Genomic DNA, 23,553 nt, shown 5'->3' with positions numbered 1-23,553 from the left:
AGTGTCTGAATGTCCTCTTTTGTGTGCTGAGATGGTTGTTATTCCCTTCCTTCCTATACAGCAGTGGTTCCCAAACTTTGGTCCTCCAGATCTTTTGGACTTCAGCTCCCAGAATCCTAAGTGCTGGCCAATCTGGCTAGGGCTTCTGAGAGCTGAACTCCAAAACATCTGGAAGACCAATGTTTGGGAATCACTGCTCTACAATGTACAAAGTCATGCTGACTTACTGTAAAGTCTCTGAAGTTGCCTTGCCATGGCCATTCTATGCTACATCTGTCTACAGCCTCATAATCATATGTAAAATAAAGACATCAGTTCTGAGATCTTTCAGGGTCCTCTAGGAGTCCTAGTGCCACTGGAATCATTGTGCACCTGGCTATGGGGATATAGCCCTGGTGGTGCAGTGGTTAAATGCCAGTACTGCAACCACAGCATTGTGAGTTTGGCCCCAGGGCTCCAAGGTTGACTCAGACTTCCATCCTTTTGTAGGTCAATAAAATGAGTACCCAGCTTGTTGGGACAATTGGCTTACAGACAGTATACCACTTAGAGAGTGCTGAGTTCACTGATAAGCGGTATAGAAATGTAAATGCTATTGCCATTGCTAGGCAGATGCTTCTCCGATTCTCCATGTGTGTTACAAAGCATGGAATGTCTTCAGGAGCTTCACAGTAGTTTGGTGTGTTTGTGTATGTGTATGGCTCAACATAGTGCAGGTCTGCATGTGATATTCACGCTACACCAAGGGGATATTGAATTGAGACCCTTGTCTGGTAAGAACCTTACAACTTGGAGCAAAATCCAGCAAAGATTGATTTTTAAAAGTGTGTTATGGCTGAATCAAACAAAGCTCTTGTCACTCATGTGCTCTTCCTAGCTGATGCTCCAGGAGCTCTGGCACCCAGATGGCTACAACATAGTGAGGGAAAAACATGTCCAAGACTGACAAATTTTAGTGACAGATTGGCAGCTCAGCCCATGCTGCTCTTTGCTTCCTTCTGAGAAATATTCTGTCATATTTTGACCTTGGAGACTTCAGGGATCAAAAACTCACAGGCCTTTCAGACCATGTTGTTCAAAACCTATTACATCTCCCAATAGCCAGCAGCAGGAGTCTGACAGTAAACAAACAACGCATAAGCCCATAATTCCACATCAACTCTTATCTAATTATCTTGCTATGGACTTAAATGAACCCCATTGCTGTAAGTTTTAGAGAACTGTGGCATGTTAGATGTACACCCACGTGGTTTTCAGTCCCCCAGGCAAGTGGCCCTAGAGAGTCTGAAGTTTTTATATTCATTGCACATCCAGAATCCATTTGCCTATTTAGAGAAAAACTCCTGCTCTGACAGTAATGTGATTTTTGATTAAAACAATATGGTTATAATAAGGCAAATCTAGACCTTGACAAATATTGATTTTTATTGAATACATCAGAGGAGTGAGCACAGATCTTAGTCTTTGTACCATGTTTTTCTCTTATAGAGTGTGGGTACAACAATGGACTGATAGTAGAATGCTAAAACTCAATGGAACCATGACTAGGGTGATCCCCTGCCTATTGTAACCCAAAATTGGCACTAGAGGGCTGGAAAATCTTCCTGGACCACGTTTTCAATGGGCCAGAAGCCTATACACTGGTAGTGAGGGAGGGTCCTGAAGTCAACTGTAGAACATTGGGTTTTGCTAGTGGTACCTACTAGATGGTTTCAGGAGCTGGCTGAGAAGCTGGGGAATATGAGGAGGGAGGGTATGCATATTCCCTTGCTCCCTCACTTGCTCAGGAGGGCTGGGAGAAATGGATGGGATTGATGTTCCATTTCTCTTCCTTTTGCCCCCTGTCTCATTCCCTTTCTGTATTAAAACAACCAATTATGCATATATAAAAACAAACCAATACATTTGTTGATAAAACCAACAAATTAATCAGTGACCTCAATCATAATTGTAAATTTCTTTGAAGATTTCTTTACATGCACTTGCTTGTGGACACATCATTAAAATGCTTCTAATATTTTAGAACACCTTTTCTCTCTGTTCTCCCCCAACTTTATTTGAATTTCAATGTACTTTCCCATCTAACATAGGTCCAAAATACTCTGCAAAAATAATCCAGTTTGAGACCTCTTTAACTGTCTTGGCTCAATGCTAGGGAGTTCTGGGAACTGTGGTTTTGTGAGATTTTTAGCCATCTCTGTCAGAGAGCTCGGGTGCCACAATAAACTATAGTTCCCAGGATTCCCTAGCACTAAGCCAAGGCAGTTAAAGTGGTCTCAAACTAGATTATTTCTGAAGTGTTTTGGGCCTTAGTTGCATTCCATCTCATTCCTTTAGTCTTCATATAACTGTAACAATATCATTGTTAATTACTTTAAGTGTTCCTTCTACTTTTAAAATTGATTTCTCTCCCATTTATTATATTTTGTGTGTTTTAAGTACAGTTTGGGTGGGGCACCAAAGAGATTTGTGGTTTTTCCACTTTTGCAGGGGCCTTGTACTACTAACCCCCACAAAAAATGAGGGCCGACTGTACATTCCTGTTTCTGCAAGCTCAGTTATTCTTTACAGTCCAAACTTCTGGCTTACTTCTTGAACAGTGGCACATGGTAGCCACTGTTAGTGGGGAGAGGAATGTACTTCTGGCTTTACTCTGAATTTTATAGGATTATTTCAGCACACAGTCCAACACTCAAACCACAACAAAGTAGAAATCCTAGAATACCATAGCACTGAGCCATGACAGTTAAAGTGGTATCAACCTGGATTATTTCTGCAGTGTGGAGACAGGCTAAGAGAAATAGTAGTAATGTTGCTAATGGTAGTATCTTCTCTGCTACCTGGATTGTAGCTCCTTCTCCCCAATGAACATGGTTGTGACAAGAAGAATTAACCGTGCCTATGTTTATCTAGCACCTAACAGAGCTTTAAGCCTTCTCACACCCCTTTGTAGCAATTGACACAGCGACAACAAACGCTACACTTCATATGCAAGTGGAACACGAAAGAGTGAGGTCTGCTATTTTGCTGAGGCACTTGGTACATTTTGACAAGCCGCCGACAATTTAGGCCCTTTGTTCTGGGGCTGTTTCCCATGGCAAGTGTTTAAATCATGCCATCCAAAACCATAGTTGTTCATTAGGTTCTCTCAATCTTTCAGGTACTTTGTGATGGATACTGCAGCTTTCTTGCATTCTCCTTTGCGAGCATGATTACTTTTATCCTTATTGATACATCCCATCTGCGGGAAACATGTCTTCATGGAGAAAGTAATCCCACCAGGGCATCAGGAAGGAGACAGCCCATCCGCTAAAAAGCTATTGATTTTAATCTCTCCCAGAAGAAAAGAAAAAAGGGACACTCGATTGCTTAGAGCACAAGTCACTTATGAAGTTACACTCCCGACATTGCTTATATTTGTATCAAAGGGCTGAGGACAAAGAGAGAGTTTATCCCTCTTCAGTTATAATCAAAACTATTTAATCAAAGCAAGGCTGCATGCTGTGTGTGTTGTGTGTCTTCAAGTTGTTTCTGACTTACGGTGATCCTAAGGCAAACCTATCACTGTGCTTTGTTGAGAAGATTTGGTCAGAGGAGGCTTGCCACTGCTTTCCCCTGAGGCCCATCCCACCCCTACCAATATTACTGGAAGAAGGAGGTCCCTTCTGCTGAAGTACAGGTGAATGACATTTCCATCAGGTTTTACGTGGGGTATCTGCCAGGTCAGGAGAACTTTCTTAGTTAAGTATACTAAGCTAAGTAAGTAGCTGGTGTAGAATATATGTGTGTATGTGGCTTTAAGTCACCTGTCAATTTATAATGACTCCATGAATTCCATAGGGTTTTCTTAGGTAAAGAATACTCAGAGATGGTTTTACCAATTCCTTCCTGGGAAATATAGCCTACAGCACCTGGAATTCATTGGTGGTCTCCCATCCAAGTATTAACCAGGGCTGACCCTGATTAACTTCCAAGATCAGATAGAATCTGGTTCCTTTAGGATGTTTAGGAATACTGGCTGGTATTTCTGTGCAGAATTATTTTCTGTGCAGTCAATGTGCAAATTTTGTGCAGAATAAGTCAACTACAGTACTTTCTCTGCAGAAAATGGCACTTTATTATTATTTTTTGCTGTTGTTACCTGCACAAAAAGAATGTATGAACAACAAATAGTCTCCAAAATAGTTGTGCAGCTGTTGAGGACTTTCTTGCAGTGGGAAAATTGCTAAAAGAGGAAAGTTGCTAAAATTATTTATTGCCTGCTTCAAGAATTAATTTCACAAAGAATTATATCATTACGCAGAAGGAAGGTCCATTAAATGCTAAGGATTCTGGCTTTCTTGTGAGAGCTGGAACCAGGAGAGCAAACATGGCATGTTGCAAGACTATGGATACAGATCTGAGGGTGTCAATGCATGGGAATTTTGGTCATGAACCCAATGGCTATATTGGTTGAGTGTGAATTTCTGCCTTATCCAAAATGATCCAAAATCTGAAACTTTTTGAGCTACAACACCAGTAGCATAGTATGTACATTTGCCAGGCTGGAGAAGGATGCCAGGCAGGAGACAGATGTGAACAAATAACCAGGAGCATCACTGCCACCTTGAAGCTGGAAGCAGGCAACTGAAGGGCTCCCTGCAGATCTCCTGTATGGTAATGGGGCCCTTATACTGTACAAAATAAAAAGGTGTAGTATTACTGGGCTGTAGAGAGACATGGGAGACACAAAGCTGACAGAAGTTGCCAGGGAAGCCAGTAAAAATTTCTGGGGCTTAGCAGGCCATATGGCTAGACTGTATGCCAGATGGCTAGATTCAATCAGGAAGACCACAAGCCTAAATCTGCAAGACCTAAGCAGAGCAGTGGAGGACAGGAGGTCTTGGAGATGTCTCATTCACAGGATCACCATGAGTCAGGGTCAGCTCCAAAAACAAAGCAGTCAAGAAGGAGGCCAAAGTCCTGACTACGTTGAATATATTTTTGTTATTGGGGCAGACCAGCCCCAAATCTTCTATTCTCCAGTGAGAACAGGAATAGTGACTCCCAGCTATGCTCACAACAGACTGACTTCCAAACATCTGGAATGGAACAAAATGGCCACAAATTACATACTAGCTACTGCTGGAATCCTTCTCTTATGAGCATGGCTGGCACCTGCTCTTCTACTGTCAGTGATGCATGCTCAGGAGTCTGAGGTGAGTAGCACATGGGGCAGGCCTCTATAAAACCCACCTGAAGTCTTGTGACAGGAGAAGACTGACTCACATTGCTATTTGAAAAACCTAGCAATCATAGTTGGTGTGTATGTATGTGGGGAATTTTCAACGAAGGCCTGAACCTTTCTTACAATTATCCGTGCATATATACTGTTCACTCCATTTTTCATTTAACAGCCCCTAAAGGACACCATACAATTATTCCTTGGCTGAAATTTGTTAGGCTAATTTAAGGAATAAAACTTTCTCTATACATCCTGAGACTTAGCCTCCTTTTTATATCTGATTCACTGGATGTTTCCAGTTCATCTGTTTTTGTCTTTTTCAACCCAGGGAAACAGAAGCATGCTTTTTTTATTTCCCAGATGTTCAAGGACAGCTAGAGGAACATTGGGCTCATTCCCACAGCCAATTAATTGAAGTGGAGTTATTCACTGGAGCCTCTGTTTGCCCTTGCTTACCCAGGACAATGGTGTTACACAAGGCAATATTGGACATCAACTTTCAAAAAGTCTAAAAAGAACTTACACTACCAACAGGATTTTAGCTTTTGTTTCAGTTTTCTTTTTCAGTGAACCCAGGTTTTGCAGAATGTCTTCAGGATGGAAGGAACTTTAAAAAAATTACAAAGTCTAAAACCCTGGTGGTTATATTAAGTCAAGCTAATTTGAATGCTTGGGAGATGGAATACTCTCACCCATTTTTCGCTAACATCCTACATACTCTAAAAGCAACAGACCGTAGAAGCTAAGGAGGGTCAGGTCTTGTTAGTATTGGATGGGACACCGCCAATGAACACTGTAGGTTAGATTTCAGAGAAGGAACTGGGAAAAAACCCTCTGAGTATTCCCTGCCTAAGAAAATCCTGTGGAATTGATGGAGTTGTCAGAAGTTGACAGGTGTCTTGAAGGTATGTGTGCACACACATAGCCCATTGCAACTCACTTTTTTGCTAATTGAAGAGGTCTGAATTTGCTACTGATGATACAAAAACCAAAACTGCACTACATACATACATTTCCTCAGATGCAGCCAGCCATAGCGGATAGTGGAGGCAGCAGCTGTGTCAATATATTTGTCCTAAAGTGGGAACCAATTACATTATCTGCAGGGACTTTGGATGCTCCCAGAGGTTTCAGTGGATGCCTGTTGCTGCACATCCAGCCACAGGAAAGTAGCTGGATGCTTGTCTGCTGCTCCCTTCTCTCTCCACTGATCAGAAAATGGCTATGTTGGAGAAAAGATGGGTTGGGGTAGGTGGGTTTGGATAGGGAACTGTCATAACTACATCTTGTAGGTATGGTTCCCAGTTCAGGACCATGGGCACATTTCTGCACCAAATGAAATGGGAAGCATTTTGTGAAACATAGCTGTTACAAACATAGCTGTTACAAGGTATATCCAGCCTGTCCACATAAGAAAAAGATCCAATAGCTTAGAATATGCATGACACCAAGGCTGTCATGAACTAAGAGACCTATAGCAAGCCCGGTATGTAGCTGTGGGTATTCCGGAAAATCAGCTTGTAGAATTTTGCCTCCAGAAAAGATGTCAGGTAATAGCATGCTTTGCCAAAGCTGTACTACAATTTAATTTGCACTACTTTGTTGTAATCTCAATGAAATGTTGGGCCTGTCTGATGTAATTTCCCCACATTCCCTGAGACTGAATTCATATGACTACTGTTCGGAAAAAGTTTCCACCAGCAGTTACTGCAAGCCAAGGCAGTCAGTCTATTTTAAGAAGTTCACTAAGTGCATGTACTGCCAATAGCACCATGCAGAGTATTCATTGTTCTGGAAATGGAGTCAAGTCAAAAAGCTTGTAGCATTTGATTTTTTTGCAAAGTCATATTTAGATCAAATGCTTTCATCTAGAAATCAAGCATCCAGCACTGAAGTGAAAACGGGAAAGTCTGTCATGTCAGGCAAATGTAACAATCCAGTTTTCAAAGTATGACACGGTATGTTTCTGCAGTTACAAATCTTATAGGGCCAGTGTGATAAATTGGCTAGAACTTCTGAATTTGCACCAGGGAAAACCTTGTTTTAATTTGCCAAGTTGTTTAATGTACTTTTAGTCTGTTTAAATGATTTCTTATTGTTTTATATAGCTTAAATTGATTACAGTAATATTATTGTATGCTGTCCCACTCTACATCATAGGAGACAAGATTATATACTTTAGGGTGGGATTATAAATAGTTAAATAAATATATAGAGATGTGTTTAGTTTATATTTTAATATAAGTATGGTATGGTACACACCACCTGCAAAAGTTGGGTTGGAGCCGCCACTCATTGCTGCGAGCAACCAAATGTAGTGGTGTTGCTGTGCAGCAAGAAAGGAGCGTGTGGAAGCAGCTCCAGTTTGCTGTGCTGCTGTGACACCACAAGTGCCGTAGGACGACGTGGTTACATCACAGCTGCACCACGCCATTTGGATATGGTGCAGCTGTGATGTCACCAACACATGCAATTTGTGGGTGGGGCTGTGCAATAATGGTGCCCCCCATGTACTAAGGTTAGTGACCAGCAGTTGCTGCATGGTCCCTAACTCTAAAATTGGCACCAGCACAGCACAAAAGGGCAGTCTGTATCGCACCCAAATCTCAATTTGAACTTTTAAATGAGTGTGTGTGTTGTGTGTATACTTGTTGACTTACAGAGACCCTACACATTTCATTGGGTTCATTCAAGAATTTCATTCTTAGGCAAATAATACTCAGAAGTATTTATTGCCTTCCTCTGAAATATAAAATACAACACCTGGTATTCCTTGGCGGTCTCTGACCCATGTACTAACCAGGGCTGATCCTATATATACACTGAAACCAAATTATCCTTTAAAACTGAGCTCTCTTACAAATCCATACAGATATTAATGAAAATTATGTTCATTATACATTGTAAAGTGCTTTAAAATGTCCATATTAAGCAAAGCTGCATATAAAAGTCATGCAAAAGTCATGTGTAAAAAATGTGTACATATTTTAACCCCAAATTGGCGATAAGCCTACAACCTTGAAAGTTCAGGATAAAGCAAGCCTAAAAGTGGAAAAGTAAGCATTTGCAAGAAACCAAAACCAAGACTTCCAAGTTAGATCAAATCAGATCAGGACATGTTAAGACAAATATTTTAAGCTGTAGAAGGCAGGTCCATGGACATCTCCCAGTGGGTCCAGCTGGCAACCATGATAAAATGTTGTATCAGTAAATTGCTGAGGTTGTCTGAAGCCTTAAACAGACTGCAAGGTAGGAACAGAAAGAATATTTGAATATTGAAAATATTTGAAAAATGTTGAAAAACATTTATTTCAAGGGTTGAGCAAGCCTGAGGAGAAGAATTCTGGATTGATGAGAATCTTCATAATTTGACAATTATTTTGTACAAAATTTGTATGTGGTTGTTTTGGGCAGAAAACAGCATTTTCTGCATGGAAATTAATACTACAACATAGAAATATTAATTCATGCATAGAAAATGCTGTTTTCTGTAATAAAAATGCTATAGTGGGGTTTTTATTCTTTCAGCCAGAATGGTGTAGAGGTTTTTGAATGACGACTCTGGAGAACAGGGTTTTAATCCCCATTCAGCATAGAATCATAGAGTTAGAAGAGACCACAAGGGCCATCCAGTCTAAACCCCTGTTGCAGGAACACACAACCAAAGCACTATGCATTCAGCATAGCTGCCCTTAGACTTTGGAATGGACTTCCAGAGGAGACCTGCCTTGTTACATCCCTAGAAACCTTCAAGAAGGCAGTAAAGACAGTGCTCTTCTGCCATGCTTATCCTCCTGATCTACTATGAAGACCACTAGTATGGCACGAGACCAGCTGCCCCCGTGATTGATTTTTGTTAATGTTTTTAGGCTTTTATGTTTTTATGTTTTTATGCTTTTATTGTTATCCTGACAGATGGCCATCCAGCCTCTGTTTAAAAAACTCCAAAGAAGGAGACTCCACTACACTCCAAGGCAGCATATCCCACTGTTGAACAGCTTTGACTGTCAGGACGTTTCTCCAGACATTTAGGTGGAATCTCTTTTCCTGTGGTTTGAATCCATTGCTCTTTCTCCTAGTCTCTGAGCCAAGTCTGTTCCTTCTTTGATATCATGTCCCCTCTTAGTCTTCTTTTCATCAGGTTAAACATTCCCAGCTCCCTAAGCTGCTTCTTATAGGACATGGCTTCCAGTCCTTTCACCATTTTGGTTGCCCTCTTCTAGACATGTTCAGGATGACTTTGAGCTAGTCATACTCTCTCGGCTTCAGAGGAAAGCAAAGGAAAACCTCCTTTGAACAAATCTTACAAAAAAAAAAATTCTCCATGATAATTCACCTTAAGGTCATCATAAGTTGTTATATACAGTAATTTATATGCTCAGAAAACATCATTTTCTGCACAGAATTTCTGTGAAGGAATTGATATTTATATGTTTTAATAATAATAATAATAATAATAATTTTTATTTATAGACCGCTATTCCGCAATGATCATAGCGGTGTACATTAAAATTGCAAAACAATACAAAAAATTGCAAGGCCTCTCTCCCTCTCAAGATGGTGGTTGGAGGAGGGCTCTTTGTCTTCCAGGCCAGGCCTCTCTCCCCCTCAAGATGGTGGTTGGAGGAGGGCTCTGTTTTTTGTCTCATAAAATGCTATTTCATATGTAGAAAATGTTATCTTCTGTGCAAAACAGCCACATGCAAATTTTGGTCAGAACAAGTCTTGAATTGTGAATAGCCTTTGAAAATGATGTGATTTTTAAAGACTCTCGCAGTTGGAAGAAATTATTCATTGCTACCTGCAGAAAGAAACTTAGGTGGGTTACAAACCACCGCTTTGCGCGACTCTCTCGTGGTGCAAAAAAGGAGCTCCAAAATGGAGCTCTTTCTCGCGGTGTGGCTATGACACAGCGAAGCGCCGCTGGTGCACTCGCGGCATCGTAGCCGCCGTGACAAGTGCGGAAGCACAGCGTCCGCTACATAAAAATGGCGGCGGCCGTCTGGAACGGCCGCCGTCATTTTTTACACGCAGAGCGCGTATTAGGGTTAGGGAGGTGCGGAAGCACCGCACCTCCCTAACCCTAGTACACACTCCGCGCGTACTTTAATGGCGGTGTGTAACCCGCCATAGTGAAGAAATATATCCCTACTGCAAGAAAATGTGTTGAGATACAGTATGCTCATTCTCCTGAGAGCTGCTGCTTGTTCTTAAATCAAATTCTGCCTGGCAGTGCAATAGCTGGGCTTTGTGATGAAGATGTTATGTGGAGCTGCTGGAAAAACATTCCCTTTTCTAATGTGAAGTCAAAGGCTTTCATTGCTGGCATCCATAGTTTTTTGTGGGTTTTTCGGGCTATGTGGCCATGTTCTAGAAGAGTTTATTCCTGATGTTTCACCAACATCTGTGGCTGGCATCTTCAGAGAATGCTCTCTGAAGATGCCATTCACAGATGCTGGCAAAACATCAGGAATAAACTCTTCTAGAACATGGCCATGTAGCCCGAAAAGCCCACAAAAACTATTCTCTTTTCTGTTTGGGTTCAAGAATGGAAGCATTAGTGAACCAAAGGTAGTAGCTTATTTTAATGGCACGCTGGTCCAGATGTCTAGCATACAGACTGAGCGATCTGAAGCAAACATATACTTTAGCACTTACAAGGTATAGTGGTGTTCTGTGTGTTTGAATCCGTTATTGTAATTATATTTTAAATATTTGTAATTGTATTTTTAATCACATTTTTAATAATACCGATATTTAATTCCTTTTAAAACTTTTATAAATTATTGTTTTGGCCAGTTCTTTTTAAAAAAGTATTGTAAACCACATTGAATCCCATTTTGGGAGCAAGGTGAGATACAAATCGATTGCATGAACACATGAACAAATGAATGAATAAATAAAAAACCTCTTGTGAGCCTTTCACTTACAGATTGTTATTGGTATTAGTAAAACGCTCCAGAGAGAGGGAGGGAAGGAGAAGGAGGAAGGAAGGAAGGAAGGAAGGAAGGAAGGAAGGAAGGAAGGAAGAAGATGGTAGAGGATTGGAGCAGAAGGAATAAAAGGAGGAAGGAAGAAGGAGGAGGAAGAGAAGGGTTTCAGCAGAAATCACTGGAGTTATATTCTCCAAAACACAGAGCCATTAAGTACTGTGTTTTGGAGAGTGTTTATAACTCCCGTGATTTCTGCTAAAGGCCCGTGAAGAAGGCTTTATCTTATAGAGCCCAAAACACATTGGAGTATCTTAAAAGGAATAAATAGTTGACCATCTTAGAGCATGTAGAGCTTGTCTCCTCACTGTTCGCTGCTTTTAATGTGCTTTTCAGTACTCTTTTCTCTCCATGACACACACACAGACACTAATGCATTTGCAGTTCTATTTTGGTATTTCTAGCCTCCTGCAAATGAGACCCTTTTCCAGCAAGGTAGATCCCAGAGCCAGCTAGAAGAAACCTGGCACATCAAGAAAGCACACCAGCCTTTGCTTGCTGTCTCCATTCCTCCATTCCTCTCCATCCTAGAAGAGAACAAGAGAAATCTGCTTCTTCATCACAAGTGGTGTGTGGGTATGAGTGTGGGTGCTTTTATCACCTCTCCCTGGCTGGCTCTGATGCCAGTGAGCCTTCATTCCAGGTTTCAGTCTGCGTCTAATTGTAAATTAACATTTTTATCATAAGAGCCTTGGTCTCACCTCGGTCTTGCCACAATCACATTATTTAAAGACAACAGTAACATAACAGTTTGGGAGCTTTTATTATCACACCTCCCTTCAATAGCACGGTGGGGACTTTTGTGCCATCTGTGGTCCCACTCTTGATCTTCCACATTCCTTTTAACTCTGCTTTCCTGCCCTACACACTACCCAGCATGCCTTCTTAAAACTACTATTCTTAAAAAAATTGTAATGCAGTTCTGGAATTATAAGAATGTGTAAAAGAAAGTTTTTTTTAAAAAAAGAAAACAGGTTGCTTTGGAATAACAAGGGGGAGGGGGGAGACTGACACCATATGAGTACTCAATATTGGGACTACCATGGACTGTCACTTCTCACATCTGTGGAATAATGGAGTGGCAGCATAACTGACCACATCAATAAAAATATGCTGTCTAACAATGCTTCAGAGGCATAGCAGCAACGTGGGGTAGGTATTCTCTTGTTAAAATTGTGGTTTATCTATGTGTGATAAAGTGATTAAATGGGAAGATAATGTTAGTTGAAAAATGTTAGTTGAAAAATGAGGTGCAGTAGAGATGTATAACAAAATAAAAGTATGGTGTCACATCACAAGGCCAGGCCTAACATTCAGCAGAGTGAGGCAGTGTTCCCAGGTAGCAGATTCCGGGTGTCATGGAAGCAAGGCAGCACCTGCCCTCCTGCTATCTGAGGCAGAAAGAAAATTCTCAGCCTTTCACATTGAATGAAGCTGGAGGAGGACCTAGTGGCTGTGATGAATCTCTGTTCCCCATCCCAGAAAGAAGAAGAGTATATGCTGGCATCCCCCCACACCTCCATCCAGGAATAAAAGTAGGTCTCCATCCCATTGGAAAAAAGAGAGTGTGATCTTTGTACCTTTAGGACACTAGAGGCCTGCTGTACTTCAGAAAATCACTGACTCTACGTACAGCTTTCCATTGGCACAGCTGGGACACAGAGATGCCATAATTCCATTCTTTTTCTTGGGGTACAGCATATTTGTGACACTTATTCTCAAAAGGAGATCCAATAGGGGATATGACCAGTGGAAGATAATGAAGTTTATTGCACTGGGGTTAAAACGTTCCCTAGTGTGTTCTAACGTGCCTGTGCGCAGGCGCGCATGGAACGTGATGGGGCCACGAACCCCATTTTATCGCACACTGGAACGCTGCCTTTGCTGCTGGGTGTTCCAGTTGCGTCCCCGTTCCATTCCAGAGGGCACCATTTGTGAGAACTGTTCTAAAGCACACATTTGGGAATGCACTGGGCCCGTTTCAGTGCCAGTGCAATAAACTCCAATGTCTTCTGTATCAGTGGGAAGTGAAACTGGGTTTCAGTCTCAACTTCAGAGGAACTATTTCCAGGTGTTCAAACCTATTTGGAGGATACCATAGGAAACTCATTCAAAGCACAACCCTGTAGACTTTGAAAGAATCATAAGAATCGGAAGGGATCACATCTGCCAACTAGTCTAACCCTCTGCCATGCATGAAGACACAATGAAAGCACTCTCGACACATGGGCACCCAGCCTATGCTTAAAAACCTTCAAAGAAGGAGACTCCATCATACTCCAAAGCAACAGCACATTCCACTGTCAAATAGCTTTTACTCTCAAGTTCTTGCTAATGTTTTGGTGGAATCTCTTTTGCTGTAGCTTGAATCTATTGTGTCCCAGTCTCTGAAGCAGCAGAAAACAAGCTTGCTTCAGCTTCAATATGACATTCCTTCAAATATTAAACATGGCTATTATTTCACCTCTAAACCTTTTAAGAAGTACAACCCCCAGCATTATTCACCATCTCTGGACTAAAACCCAGAGCAGATTCACTGCTCCCTTGGCATAAGAACCACCAGCTTCCATTGTTAGAGGCAACACCACTCCCTTCCAGCTGCCCACCCTGCTCTCTCTCTCAACAGCCACAAATCAATTATCAGCACCACTGAGGTTTCCAAGAACTGTTAAGAAATAATCCTTCTGACCCTTCCCGTCCACCAGAAATCACATCAACATCATTAAGCTACACACCAAGGGTGCCATTTTTCCTCCCAATGGGTCACCCTCATTTCCTGCTCTCTGTCATGCTGACATATGCTTAAGAGCCTGGATCTTAATTGGATCTCTGTAAGGCCATCATCTGAATTAGTTCCACCAAGAGCAATCATCTCCACCAGGGGAGTTGACAAATTGCCATCCTCCAATTCGCCATCATCAGTTTGAACTGGAGACTCAGTATGAGCGATGTAGACTGGCAAATGAATGCACTTAAGAAGAAGGGAGTGCTATTAAAAACAACTAAAGCCCAGTCTCCTCTAGTTTATGTTCCAGGCATAAAAAGGGCTGATGGCCAGGAAGTTGCATGTATACAGAGTGTGGCCTACGGCAAAATGAAAGCAAAAGTACTAATCTATTAAGGGAATTTCACTGCATAGACACAGAAATCTTTCTGTTGTGTTTATGGGAGATTTATTCATGGGGAATTACTCTCTCCAGCAAAACAAGAGAAAATGGGGAAGCCTATGCAAAGTACGCACACCAGAATTTCCATGTTCCCATTGGAGCAACAGGATCACAAGTGTTTAGTTTTACTTCTCAGTTGCTTAGGCTTAGGAAAGGGTATATGGGAAGGGGGATGCCAAGGCTTTCGGGAAAAAAATGTCTCTAATGTGAGAAAACAACAACCAATGGACAAAGGGCAATCATCATTCCTAGAAGACACCAGAATTGGTAATCTGTATTAAAATAAGGCACAGCTTCTCCATCTTTTCTAAAGATTTTTTTAAAAAAAATATTGATTGATTGATCAATTGATTGATTTTAAAAATTGGGAGTGCAATGACTGCACAAATACTGCAGTTTGATCATGCTTGAACTATCTTGCCTCTGTCCTATGGAATCTTGGGATCTGTAGTGTGGTAAGGCATGCAGATTCCGCTAATGCAGTGCACTTCAAGCTGTCAGACAAGACAGAAATGTTCCTGGTATGTCTTGTCTGTGAATACGGATTCAGCCTGTGTTAGATGGAGTTACGGTTTCCTTGAAAATGCAGTTTTGTGTGTGTGTGTTTTTTTTTGTGGGGGGGTACTCTTTGATTCAAAATAATAATAATAATATTTTTTGTATCCTGGTTTTTTTTCAGAACTGGGACTCAGAGCAGCTTCACAATATTAAAAGAACAATACAATTAAAAACATAGAACATAAAAACAAAAGTGACCAGGAAGGCATTTGCAGATTTAAAGGGATTACGTTTCTGGAGAAGCCAAGGTGGTATGCACCTTGGTAACATCCTGTTTAGTTTACTGTAATGTGTTCTAGGCAGGAATAATAGAATCATAGAGTTGGAAGAGACTTTAAGATGCCTTTGAAAAGTGCTCTGAAACTTCAGTTGGGTGAAAGAACTGCAGCCAGGTTGTTAATTGGGGCTGGCTAAAAAGGAGCACACAACCTTCTTGTTGCAATAGCTCCATGGCTGCCAGTTCATTTTTGGCCCTATACAGCTTGGGTCCAGGTTATTTGAAGTATGAGCCCATTAGAGCTCTGAGACCATCTGAAAAGGCCCTTCTCTTTAGGTTGTATTGCACTGCAGAAGAAAGACAAGAGGCAGTGGGATTGAAATGTCTTTCTGCTTACCTTTCCACATGATGTTATAGTACTGTACTTCCATACTCCTTCCAGAGGGGGCTGATTATGAAAGTATGGCTTTTGCCAACCCCCTTTCTCCTCTCACTGAGCCTTGCCCCACTCACACCATCTCCAAATGCATCTTACAGGAATTAAAGGAAAAGAGAGTCCACCTAAACATTAGGAGGAACTTCCTGACAGTAAGAGCTCTTTGACAATGGAACACACTCCCTTGGAGAGTGGTGCAGTCTCCTTCTTTGGAAGCCTTTAAACAGATGCTGGATGGCCATCTGTCAGGGATGCTTTGATTGAGAGTTTCTGCATGGCAGGGGGTTGGACTGGATAGCTCTTGGGGTCTCTTCCAACTCTATAATTCTATATGAGGAAGTAGATTTAAGTTTATGAAAGTCCATGCTGTCAACCTCTTTCTTTTAGTTAGTCTCAAAGATGCGAGAAGAACTCTCTACACACTACATGTACATAGTTTTATGTGGTTAAAGTAAGAATGTGGTAAGATGGGATGTTGTTACAGAAAATTTTAAAAGAATAAAAAAACTATAAAATTTAAAGTGTATTTTTTTCAACAACAACAACAACAACAACCTGGGGGGAGGTGTCTCTTTTTTCTTCTCTCACTAAACCTCACCCCACTCACATCATCTCTTCAGCATTTTAAAGAGATGCAGGCAAACCCCATATCCCATTTCAAAAGACAAAGGTTTGGGAATAGTGGTATTAGGGTGTCACCTGGTGTGGTCTGCACATGGCTAGTGATGCCCCTGTATTGAAGAAAATCTAGGAAAAGCACACACCATTCTTAAATACTTTACTGAGTATTGTTTCTCATCTGCAAATGGCACCATTTTGTATGCCTACCTGACGTAGAGGGAGCGCTTCTGATTGGTTCGCAGGGAGCCCGACCCAGAACTCATGCTGTGATTCATCATCTGTTCACGCAGGTCATGGATCTTGGCTTCAAATCGGGCGTATTCTGTTAAAGGGGGAAAAAGTGTGCTTTTTAAAAAAAGAATTCATTCATCATATCTTTATTATTCATTTCTTACATTTATATCCTTTATCCTCTGATGATCTGAGTGTTTGTGGCTCTCTTCTTCCCCAGTTTATCCACATAATAACCATCTGAGGTAGATCAAGCTGAGTGATAGTGAAAGGCCCAAGGCCACCCAGTGAGTTTCATAACAGAGTGAAGACTTGCACATTAATTTCCCATGTTCCAGTCCAACATTCTGACTGCTATGCAAAGGGATCTTATAGCACTTTTGAGATTAACTGTGTGAAAGAATTTGTAGACCAAGCTTTTGTAGACCTGGTTTGCTTCCTCAGATGCCTATATTGGTCCATGCATTTGAGGAAGTCAACTGGGGGGGGGGAGTTATTCACTTTCACTCTTTTGTACCAAGATGATGTGGACCTATGATGTGATACCGAATCAATGTTCACACTACGTTTAGCATTATCTACTCTCTCCAACCCAGTTTGGCATTCACACTGGTTCCACTTTCAGATCAACATGGCGGTGCCTCATGGCTGGACTGATGAGCGATCTGGACTGATTTAGTACTGCATTTGCACTACTGAATATGCTGAATGCACCAGATAAAGTTGCTTTTTCACCGCCCCCCACCATGCTGGGTGTGTTCGGGGCACAGTGTGAATGACCCTGAAATAACCTAGTTACAACACTGGGTTATTTCATAGTGCGAATGACCCCCAAGTCTACAAAAGCTTATGCTACAACGTCTTTCTCTCACTTAGTCTCAAAGGTGCTACAAGTTCTGTTTGCATACAGATCTTCCAGACTAACATGCTTTGTCTCTGAATTCTGATGTCTAAGCATGGTACATCCCCCAAAATCAGAAATACACACAATACAGGACATATTCATATTCAGCAGAAGGATGGTATAGCACAACCACCATGTAACTACATGAGTATAAAGTTACCCAACCAAGATATAGGATTTCAGCCCTAATGTTTAACTCAAATTTATGTCTATATCTTAAACCCATTAGACCTACACTTACCTCTGTGAGGTGCAAAATACAAGTAATTATGGTCTTCTGTGAGACAGAGCTCTTTAGATTTTTGAAGAGTGTTATCATGTTCCTATGTAGACACCTGCCACATTGCAAAAATAAAGCAGCCTGATGCCACTTTAATTGCCATGGCTCTATCCTGTCAGAGAGCTCTCGTGCCTCACCAAACTACAAATCCCAGGATTTGATAGGATAGAGTCATGATAGTTAAAGTGGTGTCAAATTGTTTTATTTCTGCAGTGTGAATACACCTTGAGCTTTCTCCCATCCTGGCTGAAGGGATTCAGTTTCTCAACTAACAGTTGCAGCTCTATTTCCATGTAATTCCTACTTTCCCAAGGCAGCCCCTTACCAGATGACCATATTGCAGGTCTGTATTGTCATTAACAAGCCTGTCTCTCTGCATACATCTCATTTTCTTCTGTCCATAAGTCTTGGCATTACCACTATTTCCTTAGTTAATGTTTGCTGTTCAGTTTGGCATACTTCCCAGAGTGCATTACTGTTGCATAATATGGGACAATTATTTTTATTCATTAGCCCATAACTAGAAATATTCACTTATTTGACCTTCACAATTGCCAAAAATCTGGCTGGGTTCCGCACTACACCACTGCAGTGATTTGGGATTCAGGTCTTTCCTCTTAACTTTTATCATCTGCAGAATTTTCAGATTGCAACATCTCTTAGCCACTTTTGTAACAGCCTTTCCTTCAGGCCTTGGAGCGTATGCGATACCTTGCAAAGACTTCTCTCATAAGGTAATATAAATTCAAACAGTTTTATATGCCTTCACTTATCTTGTCTCATTGTTGCAGCCTTTTAAGTTCTCTGTCGAAACATAGGGTACAGCTGCACTGCAGAACTGAAGCAGTTTGATGCCACTTTAACTGCCACATGACTCTGTCCCATGGAATCCTAAGATATGTAGTTTGGTGAGGTATTCAGCCGGGTCTAAGAGAGCTCTGGTGCTTCATCAAACTACATATCACAGAATTCCATAGGATAAAGTCATGGCAGTTAAAGTGGTGACAAGCTGCTTTAATTCTTCTGTGTGGCTACACCCGAATAGAAAAGTCTGAATCCTCTTCTTAGTCTCAACTAAAATAGACTTATTGAATCAAAGGGATTTACCTGTTTATCAACCTATTATTTGACAACTGATTGTTTGAAGGGTTGATTTTTTAAAGCTGTACTTTGCTTTATTCTATGCTGTGAGCCATCTTGAGTTTCAAATTGGGAAAAAGTAGGATATAAATTAAATCATTCATTCTAAAACAGTTTACTTACTTACAGTATCTAAGGTAATTTAATTGATAGGCTTGTGTCTGAGATCTGATATAGGGTAGATTATTCCAATAAATAAATAAATAAATAAATAAATAAGGATGTGAATAAATTGGAATGAAGCCAATTGGAATGGATATAGAGGAGAGTATGTGTATCCATGCCATAGTATTTCCAATTTATATGTATGGCTGTGAAAGTTGGACAGTGAAGAAATCTGACAGTGGAACCTAAATCAACTCATTTGAAACCTGGTGCTGGAGGAGAGTTCCATAGATACTATGGACCACCCTGAAGACAAATCAGGAGCCAAGAGCAAATAAGGCCTAAATTTTCCCTAGAAGTCAAAATGACTAATGTAAGGCTATTGTACTTGGAACATGTCTTGAGACGACACGGCTCATTAGAAAACTTCATAATGGTCAGTAAAGTTGGAGGCAGTAGGAAATAAAGAAGCCCACATTACAGAGGTACTGACTAGATAAAAGTCAGTTCTGCATTTGCACAGTTCTGCGTTTGAAAGGATGAGCAAGAATATTAATAATTGAGTCTCTCAGAGGTCTCTCATTCATAGTCTCACTATAAGTCAAAGCCAATGTAACAGCACACAAGAAATGGAGGAGAGCAATGGAGAAGATCAGGGGTCTGTGACACAAGTCCTCTGAGGAGCTAGGTAGGTTGAACCTGAAGAAGAGAATCACAGAGTTGGAAGAGACCTAAAGCACCATCCAGTCCAACGTCTTCCCTTGAGGGAATGCACAATCAAAGCACTTCCAACAGGTGGCCATCCAGCCTCTGGTTGAAAACCTCTAAATAAGGAGATTCCACCACTCTCTGATGTAGGATGTTTCACTGTTGAGAAGAAGGCTGAAGTGTATGTATAAGCTTGTTCCCTCCTCAACATGACATCCCTTCAGATATTTAAACAGCGCTATCATATCACCTCTTAACCTTCTCTTCTCCAAGCTAAACATCCCCAGTTCCCTAAGTCATTCCTCACTGGGCATGGTTTCCAGGCCCTTCACCATTTTAGTCTCCCTCCTTTGGACACGCTCCAGTTTCTCCACATCCTTTTTGAATTGTGATGCCCAGAATGGGACACAGTATTCCAGGTGAGGCCTGACCAAAGCAGAATAGAGTGGTACTATTATATCCCTTGACCTAGACATAATACTTTTATTGATGCAGCCTAAAACTGCATTGGCCTTTTTAGCTGCCACATCACACTGTCGACTCATGTTCAACTTGTGGTCCACTTGGATTCCTAGATCCCTTTCACACATATAAAATGGCAAAATCAATGTTTGCTTTCAGGAGTATATGAATTTTAAAATATTTTCAAGCCATGGATGGTTGAATCCATGAATAAAGACTTAGTCAATACAGAGAGTTCCAGGTCATAGAGACTTTCTGCAGGCATTAGCAGGCTTGATGTATAAACTGATTTTACTCCAATAAGGGGCTTTTGCATATTTCCTGAAAAGTCAGACCAATAAAAAAAAATCTTTTAATAGCACTAAACCAAAATGAATAGTTTGTTGATATGCCAAGATTTCATGGAAAGGCAAAACTAGCTAGCTAGTGGCAGGAGGCCAGGTCTGGCTGACTCAAGAGGTCTTCTTGTTATTGTATTTCCTGAAGCATGCCATTTCCATATAGCTATAGAGCTGGAAGGGACCACAAGATTCATTTAGTTCAACACCTTTCAAGGCAATCTACTTCACTGTCAAACAGCTCTTACAATAAAAAAGTCCTTCCTAATGATTAGGTTGGATCTCTTTTCTTCTAACTTGAATTCACTGGTTCTGTTCTAGTCTCTGGAGCAGGAGAAAACAAGTTTGCTGCATCTTTTACGTGATATCTCCTCAGACATTTAAAAATAGCTATCACATCATTGCTCGGTCTTTTCTGCTCCAAGTTAAACATGCCCAGCTACTTCATTCATTCCTTATAAGACTTGGTTTCACCTTTACCATTCTGATCTGATCAGCACTAGGACTTTATCTGCACTGCAGAAATAATGCCATTTGTCACTGCTTTAATTGTCATGGATCAATGCTATGGAACTTTAGGATTTGTACTTTTGTGAGTTTTGTGAGCCTTCTCCGATACCACAACAAACTACAATTCCTAGGATTCCACAGGATGCAGCTATGACAGTTAAAGCGATGTCAAACTGCATTATTTTGCAGTGCAGATTGGGTATAAGTCTGACAAGGAGTTGGTGGTGTCAGACTCTTGAATCAGAGGGCAGCTCTTGTTCCTAGGCCCAAATTGTGCAACCTGAGACTATTCTTTTCTTCTTTGAAGGCTTATGAAGAGAGTAATCTCAAGCATGTGAAGATAGAATACTCTCCTCCCATCACTCTCAAGGATAATCTCCTTTTTAACCACTCTGTATGCACATGGCAAAAAACTAGGCTTTCTGTCTTTCTGAGCATGAAGATCTCAAGAGCCTGCCATAACCCTGTATCCTGTGCAGTGGGGCAATGGGTGAAAAATGGGGCCATTGTCTTCCCGAAAATAAGAGTTCTGCACTTTCAAATAGAATTTTCTTTCAGTCTCCAAATTTCTAGCATTGAATTGCTTCAGTTTAGCATTTATAAACATACAGTTTACACGCCTAAAGAATATGGGTAAGCACGACTATCAAGGGGATGGGAACACAGTGAATACGAGTTCTAGGTATGAACCATTTTCAGTGTTCTACTCTCTGTAATGCTAGAAATTTGGGGTATGAAGGGAAATTTCACTGGTGGAAGAATTCTATTTGGAGATGGGTAGATCCTCATTCTGCACCAAAATAATGACCACGGAAGACATACATACATTAAAGTTAGACAACAAGGAAACTGAAACAGTTAAAGAGTTCCCGTACCTTAAATCAAACACTGATCAGAATAGTGACTGTAGTCAAGAAATAAGAAGACTAGGAATGGGAAGGACAGCTATAAAATTACCACACAAGATCCTAAAGAGTAAATATGAAAAAAAAACAACCCTGAGCACTTAGGATTGTCCAAGCCATGATTCCCATGCATCATGCATGGATGTGAGAGCTGGATAATAAATAAAGCAGACAGAAAGAAAATCAACTCATTGAAGATCTGGTACTGGAGAAGAGTGTTGAGAATTCTGTGGACAGCTAAAAAGACAAACAAGTTGGTCCTAGAACAGATCAAGCCTGAAATCTTTTTTGAAGTCAATAGCTCGGTACAGAGGGACCTTGCCGCGTGTCTTGATGATATGCTAGGGTTGCCTCAGGGTGTTGCTTACAGACACCCCACAACCCTAGCATGTATTCCATACATTAAAATGGCGGTGCCCTGTACAGATGGGTGCCGCCATTTTGATGTGACAAATGCTTAGCATCCGTGCATAACGGCGTGATACTGACATTGCAAGTGTCAGTATCGTGCCACAAAAAGAACCCGCTTTTTGTGGGTTCTTTTTCCACCGGTGGGAAACCGTGTGGTTTGTCTGCTACATTTTCCCCCTGGTGGAAAACTAGGTGCCGGCAGACTGCCCTTTTTGGAAGGTCTGTATCGGGCCAATATGATCAAACTAAGGCTGCTGAACTTTGGCCACATCATGAGAAGGCATGATTAATTGGAAAAGCAATAATGCTAAGAAAGGTAGAAGGTAGCAGAAAGAAAAGTAGGGCACATGCCAGATGGATAGACTCAATCAGGGAGGTCATGGGAATGAATTTACAGGACCTAAGTAGAACAGTGGAGGACAGGGGATCTTGGAAATGTCTCATCCACAGGGTTGGCATGAGTTGGGGGTAAACTCAAGGGCAGTTAATAAAAACGAAGTAGGTATACTCCTGTTTGTTTTTCATTTCCAGAGGACTGTCTTCATAAAATCTGAAACAACCCATTGTTGATTCCCTGTCCCTCTTCTGCTGGTGGCTTAGCTGCATCTGTTTTAATTCTATATAAAGAATCTTTACTTTTAGACCAGCTTTTCTCTTTAATAAATAATGGAGAAATTCCATGGATTCAGGCGTAGGAGTTAACATCTATATTTAGACTCCAGCGTGAAGAGTGGGAAGTAAGATCAGAAGCTCAGTCTCCATAAAGTGTAGCTTCGGATTGTGGGCAGTTTCCAATTGGAGCAAAAGTGAACTCACACGTGACCTTAAGCAATAAAAGACTTCCTTGGGTATCTACTTGTCTGTGAGACTGCACATTTCTAAACAGGGATGTGCAAAAACTGCCAGTTGGGCTTTGAGGGTATTTCCACCTCGCCATATCATAACACTGTATATTTGAGGCACTTATCCTCAAAAACCGATGCCAAAGCAGAGATGCAGCCTTTGCTTCTCTTCCTCAAAAATCTTCCCCAAAATGAGATTTTAATGACTAGGAATGGTTCCAACTCTTTCCAGGTTTTGTGTTTGGGCATGTGTGGTATGTATGTCCACTGTGGGTCCTGTGGCCTAAAAACTGGCCTTGAGGTTTCCAGTTTTCCTACCTCCAACCTAGATGGTCCTAAAGAGGATGAGTACTAAGAAGATAGAGGCTAGAATCCTCTTGGTGCCATTTTTCTATATAAGTTTCCTTGTTTAATGCAGATGTTCTGTTCTTGCCATTGTACAATGGGCCTATTCAATTCATTGTTGCATGAGGAGTACACCACTAGTGAAACAATTTCACCCAG

General features: G+C 41.1%; 1 protein-coding gene across 3 annotated transcripts in view; it reads right to left on the bottom strand.

Annotated features, from left to right (window-relative positions):
• LOC121925291 (disks large homolog 2) overlaps positions 1-23,553 on the bottom strand; it is a 167,914-nt gene that overhangs the window by 107,981 nt on the left and 36,380 nt on the right. For all 3 annotated transcript variants that reach the window (XM_042457257.1, XM_042457258.1, XM_042457260.1), the window contains exon 2: positions 16,421-16,535. In XM_042457257.1, the coding sequence (XP_042313191.1) occupies positions 16,421-16,491 (71 nt within the window). In that variant the 5' untranslated portion in view covers positions 16,492-16,535. The remainder of the gene's footprint in view (positions 1-16,420; positions 16,536-23,553) is intronic.

The sequence above is a fragment of the Sceloporus undulatus genome, chromosome 3 (genome assembly GCF_019175285.1).
Source record: "Sceloporus undulatus isolate JIND9_A2432 ecotype Alabama chromosome 3, SceUnd_v1.1, whole genome shotgun sequence".
In the NCBI taxonomy this organism is placed as follows: domain Eukaryota; kingdom Metazoa; phylum Chordata; class Lepidosauria; order Squamata; family Phrynosomatidae; genus Sceloporus; species Sceloporus undulatus.
The sequence above is the reverse complement of the archived record's forward strand: the minus strand, read 5'-3'. Positions and strand labels throughout refer to the sequence as shown.